General features: G+C 39.4%; 1 protein-coding gene across 2 annotated transcripts in view; it reads left to right on the forward strand.

Annotated features, from left to right (window-relative positions):
* The window catches only part of UBE3D (ubiquitin protein ligase E3D), a 142918-nt gene extending 140699 nt beyond the window's left edge, over nt 1-2219 (forward strand). For both annotated transcript variants that reach the window (XM_012769149.3, XM_076003166.1), the window contains one exon: nt 1555-2219. In XM_012769149.3, the coding sequence (XP_012624603.2) occupies nt 1555-1575 (21 nt within the window). In that variant the 3' untranslated portion in view covers nt 1576-2219. The remainder of the gene's footprint in view (nt 1-1554) is intronic.
* The last annotated feature ends 5787 nt before the right edge of the window (nt 2220-8006 follow it).

Here is an 8006-nt window from a genome sequence, read left to right on the forward strand (position 1 = left end):
ATCATTTTCATGATGACATTTATCAGTGTTATCCTTATGCTGAGCACTGGTTGGAACACTCCATGACATAGCAATTTTCAGAATTAAAAAAGAGATGACTGGTTTTTATCCATTATCTTCCTGTTTCTGGATATAAGCAGTGGCATTGTCTTCTTAGTACAGCTGTGAGCTTTCTGTCCCTGTAAACTGTTTCATAGAAGCGGAATATCACCTGTCAAGGACACTGTCTACACTGGGTCCAAAGTCAGGCATAAGGACCTCTGGTCTCTCTTCCCCTGTAATTCTATAATCATTCCCTAATGGGCCCCACTGGCCTCTCTTGAACAACCCCACCCCCAATCTGGTATATTCCTGGGCTTCTAATATCTGTTATCAGCTGAGAGACTGGGGAAACAGATTTTTCATAACCGTTATCTCATCTGAGCTTCACATTGAACCGTTGAGGCTTGTAAGTGTTTACATTTTGTTTAGGAATTTTAACCTTTCTTCTTTGCCTGCTCCTTCCACTTTGGTGTTCTCTTGATACAGAAACCCAGCAGGAAGTTGATACGGCAACTCAGCGGGTGCCTTTCTCACCAGCACTCTCTGAAGAGTAACATCCCTCTGAGTTACTCAACATAAAGCAGATGCTTTCTGCCCTACCTTGACCCTTCCTTTTTCCTTTCCCTTTAATACGGATCATTAAATACATGCCTCCTTTGACTGCATTTGGGGATTTAGGAACCACCTTTCCTGATGCTGTGGACAGGTGTCCCATATATCTCCAAGAGCAGAATATAATTTTTACTTCTGTTGCTTACCCTTTCCCCTCAGAAAAGACCTAGTATGAGCTCCCCAAGCCTCCCACACTTCCCCGTCTTTATCTCTACTTTATGTTTGGTTGTCTTCCTCCTGTTGTCCCAGTTCCCAATTAATTGTCACCTCTGAACTAAAACTTTCTAAACATTTATGATTGACTTTGTTTTGTTTGTTCCACTGTTGCCAAAACTACTGGGAAAAGAGCTGCATTTGATCTGGGCCTCATTAAACAGTCTGAAAATATTTTGCACATAAACCTGTATGAATAAAATTTTTTAAACACGAGGTTTTAAGATGAATTGCTACTGACAAACACAGTATAATTGAATGTGATTAAAAGTATCAGCCTGACCTGGGGAGAGACTGGTGTAATTACTGACAGTACTGAGGACGTGGAATTGCCTAGGAATCTTTGAGACTTAGAATTCTGCTTATGGAAAGTCCAAATCGGTAGTTGTGAACCAATGGGAAAGAGGACTGGATTACTTCATGGCAATATAACTTTAGTGTCAATTAGAACTTTATTTTTTTTACCTTTAAAGTGCATGTGAATCACTTTAATTACTATATGGTTCATTAAAAAAAGACTAATTGGCTCTTGCTATAAAATGCAATGTCTGGCTACAAGAGGAGTCATTTTTCTTTTTAGATAAGCATCCTTATTGACCAGACTGACCTGATTCTGATTTGATGTGCATGCAGCCATTTCATCATGTCATCGAAGTAAAGCTTTGTGGGCTTTTCTTCCTTTTCCAGGTGGCCTTTTTGAGGATGTAACAGTTGGAACCAAGGCATTCTCTTCCCAAGGCAGACAGCTGTCCAGCACGGAGCACACCGAAGACCAACAGTCAGCTCAGTGGGAATCGATACAAAGACAAGAACCAGAGCTACAGAATGAGAGCGTGGCATTCAAGTTTTGAGTTTGCTTGTTTGTGTATATTCTCTAAGAGAAGAGTTAACTTTAGATCTTTGAAAACCCAGGGCTGTGAAAAAAGTCATAGTAGCAGGTTGTCAGCAGATTAAGATAAGTATAGAAGTTACATCTCTGTTTCCCACAGAGAGGAATATTCAAATATGTGCTGTGTCAGCACCACCTGGAAGGATTATTAGCTAAAGGAGACCCATCTGTCCCATGTGGAATGCAGTGAAGAACTTCACTGGTGGAACTGAATGTTAACTACTGTAAATCCTAAGAAACAAACCTTTTCAGAGCTTCTCAGGATCATTTAAAACATATTTTTCAAAAGAAAAATTTGGATCTTTTCTATTCTTTATTCAGAGGAAATGCTCAGTAATTCTTTGTTGAATGAATGATTATCAATTTAAAGGTTTCCCATTTATGCAAACCTGCATGTGTGCCTTTTGTTCTTTATTTTCTTTACCATACACTATTACGAATTAATAAATATACTTCACTGGCATCCTGTCACAGAGTTCTTGCAATCCCTGTATACCAGAGCAGGTGGCGAGGCAACCACTGAGTGAGAATGACAGAGCTGGAGGGAATCCTACAGAGCACAGGCTGGGTCCTGGTTTTATTTGTTTGTTTGTTTGTTTACCACGGTCATTTGCTTATTTCACATTTAATTCTCATTATATTAGGCTGGGAGAGAAAGACAGCTCTTGGTTTTATAGAGAAGGTCTGAGACTTACCTAGAATCACACAGCTAGCATCAAAGCTGGGACTGGAGCCCCACAGATCCACCTCCTCTGCCGGAGAGCTAATCTGTATCTCTCTGACATCTTTCTTTTGTGCTCACATTCTAGAGGACGGTCTGTGGATTTGCAGCTCTCCCTGATGCTCCTCAAGGCTTTTGGCATTAATCCTAGCCTGCAGGTCACCCACTATCTAACCTGAGTCATCCAGCCCCAAGTTTTCTAACATTCTTCAGACAGGTGTCACTGGCATTATGATTTGGTGAATCTTCCTGGATGTCTTCTTTCTTGTAGTTCAACCAAAACGTTTGTTCTACTCGCAGAGCAGTGGGATAGCACTGCAAATTCTGTAACCAGTGGACTGACATGGGAATAAAATGCATCTGTTTGATCCTGCAGAGTCATTTTATTAAGCACAGTTTGAAACACTGACGTTCTTAGTGATGTGTCCAAGACTCACAGCCATAGAGGAGAATTAGTTTGGCTTAAGCTACTGTGCTTCCAAGCACCATGCTGACTTCTCATGCTTTAGATTCCTATCTGTCGGTACAGAGCAGGGTTTCTCAACCTTTACGCTGTGTACATTTTGGCCAGGGTAGTTCTTTGTTGTGGGAGACTCCCCTGTGCCTCGGAAGACATTTAGCAGCACCTCTGGTCTGTACCCACCAGATGCCATTATCACAGCCCGCTCTTGCATTCCTGCTTGTGACAACCAAAATGCCAGCAGATATTGTCGTGACTGACAAAACTGACTCCAGTTGAGAACCACTGCTATAGAAGATGTTGTCCGACAAACAAGAGTTGGTGACTGCCTAGAGTTGTATATTGCCCATGACACAGGTTATATAAAATCTGTGTCTTCTGGCACATGGCCTGGCCTTAGTATACTGTTGTTTTCACAAAGGAATACATTCATGATGAACACTTTTGTGTGTGACTATTTCCTATTGATCAGTGACTATTTCCTATTGATCAGCATTTTTCTTTTGTATCTGTGAGGGCTTTTTGAGCTCTAGAGTCAGACTGCCTGGGTTGAAATGCCACCTGTGTAATCTTGAGCAAGTTCCTTAAACTCATCTTTAAAATAGAGTAAAACAATAGCATCTATCTCACAGGGGTCTTTTGTGTTGATCTAACATTGGAGATTGGAATAAATTGGTTGAAGCAGAGTTCATCCTGTTCTTAAGAAAGAATTTCCTTCTGAGGTCGTTTTTCTCCCTTGGGGAAAAAAAGAAGCCATGATCATAGTAAGATATGTTTACAGTTTAGATGCTGAAGGTGCTCATGATTCGAAAGATGACTCTGGACTACTCAAAAAATCCAACTGGAAGAATACCCTAATTTATTAACCTTGTCTCCCTAACAAAATCAAGTTGAGTCAAATGTAATGAAACCCCCTCACCATTGTCCGGGGTCGTAGGGGGAACCAAGCCAACCTCCTTTCTGATGGCACAATGTGGGGAGTGGAGGTGAAATAACCATGAGAAGCTCTAAGGGGCAGGAGTAAGGGGAGGTCTTGAAACACACGTGCAAGCGCACGCGTGCACACACACGGCAGACAGACTACAGATTGCAGTTATATGTTTGAAATTGCATCTGTTATGTAACTTAAAATCTTATCATGGTGAAGTTCTCAAGCTGAACAGGCCTGTTGAGTCTGTCACGATTGGGAAGGAAACTGGCAGCACAGCTGAGCTCTTAACAGCTAGTCGCTGGGTAGGTCTGAGGGGGCAGCGGAGTCTGAACCTGTGAGAGTCTACTTTGGGGCCACGAGGAGTGGAAGGAGAAGGGAAACGGGGGTCTTCCTATCTTTTTCTCTTTGTCTTAATAAAGAGAAAATTGCTATGTGCATATATATGTGCGTATGTGAGAGAGACACAGAATCAGAGAGACAGAGATGGCCAGTGTTAAAGACATTTAAATTTAGTTTCAAGCCATGCTAGGCAGGCTGGAAAGAGTTGAAATGGGATGTGCAATGTTAATGTTGAGCCTTAGAAATCATTCCACCTTAGCCTCCTGTATCTTGTGAGTATAATTCCAGAAGCTATTCGGTAGCACTCCTAGATAATGGTACCGAAGAATGCTAACATACTTCCAAGAGGTTACCAAGCACCTCTTAGTAAAACACCAAATTTCCACTTCATTTTTCGTATCTCTAAAAATTGCTATAAATAAGTGGTTCTGCAAAATCATGCTCACCTCATATAAAATTACAACAAAATTACAGTAGATAGACCATGTTAACCTTCTATTGGATACCTACGACATGTCAGGTAGAGACAATAAGGCAAGTCCCGGCACTCGATGGACCTTACATTATGGAGGAGCAGACAAAAAAGTACTATATTTTATCATAAAATCGCTACATTATAAAATATGTAATTTCTGAAAATGATAAGCATAATAAGAAAAATGGGTAAAGGAAGAGGAAAAAAGGAGGTGCTATTTCAGATAGGAATGTCTAAATTGAGCATTTATATATATATATACACACACACACACACACTCACATCTTTGGTACAATAAATTGTCAAAATAATTCCATCAAGAGTGTAATGCTACGTTATTATATATCAGCATGTTGCATACAAACCGTAGCCTTCATTGTTTTGCCTAAAGAAAGTTGACTAAAAAAAGGATCCACCAATATTAGCAAAGCTTGTTTGATTCCAGAAAAAGAATCTAACCAGAACCAGATGCGCTGATGTAATTGGTCTTACATTGGCCCTTTGGTAATTAAGCCTGCTCAGTAGCCACTGTATCAAAAAGTGCTGACAGCATTAAATAGTTTTGCATGATAGATAAAGCCAGCCTAGGTGTTGTCCCTGTACATTTGTTTTTGTGCCTCATGTATAACAAAGATTAATTGGCACCCACATTTCATTGTAATTCAGGACTGTAGGGATGACTGGTACATCTTAGTCTGTAGTTAGAAGAATCACCATTTATTTTACACATCAGAGGGGTGATTCTCACTAAATGCTTATCTAAGAGTTCTACACATTCTTAAATCTCAAATGTGCAAGACCACTATGTGACTTGATATAACACTTTCTCTTTGTGTGCATCTTGAGATGCTTCAAGCTCATCATCAATCTTTAATCTAGGGGGAAAAATAGGAGGGAGTTACATAGAAATGAGTCATTTTAAGAGGTAAATTCTCTAGTTTTAATAAGAAAGATAAGCACATTTGCTCAAAATATTTAAGAAAGCATCCAACATGTACCACTATTCTTTTTTTCAGTTATATATATTTTTAATGTGGTCACTAGGAATTTTTTTTATTTCAGCATATTATGGGGGTACAAATATTGCCTTTGCCCCACCTGAGTCAGAGCTTCAAGCGTGTTCATCACCCAGACGGTGCACACCGTACCCATTAGGTATGAATATACCCATACCCTCCACCCCCTCCCACCTGTCCCACACTCAGTGAAGGTTACTCCTATATGTGTACCACTGTTGCTTTAAAAATATAGCTTCATTTTCATTCTGGAAACTAAACCAATTTGTTCTCAATCCTGTTACAGATAAGAGACCCATTTTCAGGGCCAAATTTATTCTAAGGTCCTTTAGTTACAAGGTGCAATAAGCAGAGTGCAGGATTTGTGTCCTTGTTCTGTCTCTTAGTAGACCCACCTGTGACCTTTGGCAGCCTTTCTTATCAAAATGAGAATTGATGACTATATTTTCCTTATTTATTTTCATCCCCTACTATCCCTGACCTGATTAGTTCCTTTTCTATGAATATTTTAATATTTTTATTTGATCTCTTTTAACATTTCATGAATTAAAACTTTTTTCTCTTATTACTTGTTTTGGAAACAAAAAGATGAGAATGATTTTTATTGCCATGATTTGTTTATACATACTCTATGTATGTTTTGGTTGCAAATTTCAATATAACTACTAAACATACCCAAATCATGAACATTGTAACTTAATTTAAAACAGTAGCAGCAGATTTCCTATATGGAGGTTCTGGCTGGACTCTTCCTAAACTCAAGAAAAATAGGACTTGTTACCCTTAGCCCAGACCCTTCCAGGCATAAGGAGGACATAGCAGGCTTTCTGTAAATTTAAGCTGGGAATGAAACTGTAGAAAAAAAGCACTTTATAAGTGCCCACAACATAATGGAATCTTCTCTATTTTTTTTCACCAGAAACCAGTAAAGGGAACAAGTACTTGGGGAGAAATATCTCTCTCACCTCTACCTCCCTTTACATTTCCCACTCCCTCTCTGTCCCTTCTCTAAGCAATGCTGTTTCTAGGAAAATGAGCCAGAAGTTCCAGCCTCTGTCACTCTTGTACTACCTTTCCTGAATCAAGATTTAAGGGCTGGTAACTGTATGGAGCCTTCACTTGAAACTTTCTCCTCACAGGAAGGTGATATAAATGCCCATATTAGTCATCATTAGTTTTATGTTCTATAATAGTACATATTGGGCTCAGAAAGTATACTGTCCACTTTCCTTTTCTGAAAAAAAAAAAGATTCAGTTACAGTAATAACTCCCCTGACTCCTCCAAATACAGGTATTCTGAATAATAAACTCAATGAAAGGCACTATAAATTCTCTAAATTGTTAATGTGACTATAAAGTTTAGTGCCAATGTTAAGAATGCTTGAAATAAGGTGCATAGTGCAACAAAGGAATTGAAATAAAATTCTACGTTTTAATGCAATACAATCTGAGAAGTGATGATGTCAAGAAGAAAAGAAAAAGTGGGCTAAGCACAGGCACTTTGTCTAGCAGAGGCAAAAGATGTTGATATTGGGAGAAAATTAAGCTGAAATATATTTTTTAAATTTGTAAAGGAATCACCAGTAAACTGAAAATGCGTGTGGTAGAAATCACTAGAGGAAACAAAGAGAACTGGAGCCATAAAACACATTTCCTATGGATCTTTCCAGCCCTGTGACAATAGCTCCTGGCAATTTGAGAAGAACCAGATTCAGTGCTTGTTGTTTATTTGTCCCCTGCTTTATTCTATCAAGCCAAGGATGCCCTGTATGTAAACATGGGCTGACACCTGTGGTTGTGCCACGGCAATTATATTCCTTACACAGACAATACGGTGTTTCTGAAATGTGTAGTATCATTAGATCTTGCTTTGGACAGGATTAAAATTTAGAAGTGAGAAAAAAACACGTAAGAATAGAAGCCTGCAAAGCAGTGAGCAATGATGCCCAACAACTGGTGTGGACCCCAGGGCTTGTGATTCAAAGAGGTCCCTCCCAATGAATGCAGTAGACATCCTTGTCCGATAGGCAGGATTTTATGTGGGTCCTAAGTGATGGTTAAGATCTGGAAGGATAGGAAAACAATGATACTCTGGAAGAATGTCATTTGGAAGTAGTAAGAACATTCCACTAGTGGAGAGGAATTGAGATGGGACAGCGAATTATAAGATAGGAAAGAGTCCTTGTTAGATTGTGGAAAGTGTTGAACGCTGACATGAGGCTAGAGAGCCTCCTCCTCCTTGTTTCTGACTTTTCTGGGCTCAATGGACAAGAAATGCATTTTTCTTTTGTATCTGTGAGGGCTTTTT

This window comes from Microcebus murinus, chromosome 5 (assembly GCF_040939455.1).
Source record: "Microcebus murinus isolate Inina chromosome 5, M.murinus_Inina_mat1.0, whole genome shotgun sequence".
NCBI classification, from domain to species: Eukaryota; Metazoa; Chordata; class Mammalia; order Primates; family Cheirogaleidae; genus Microcebus; species Microcebus murinus.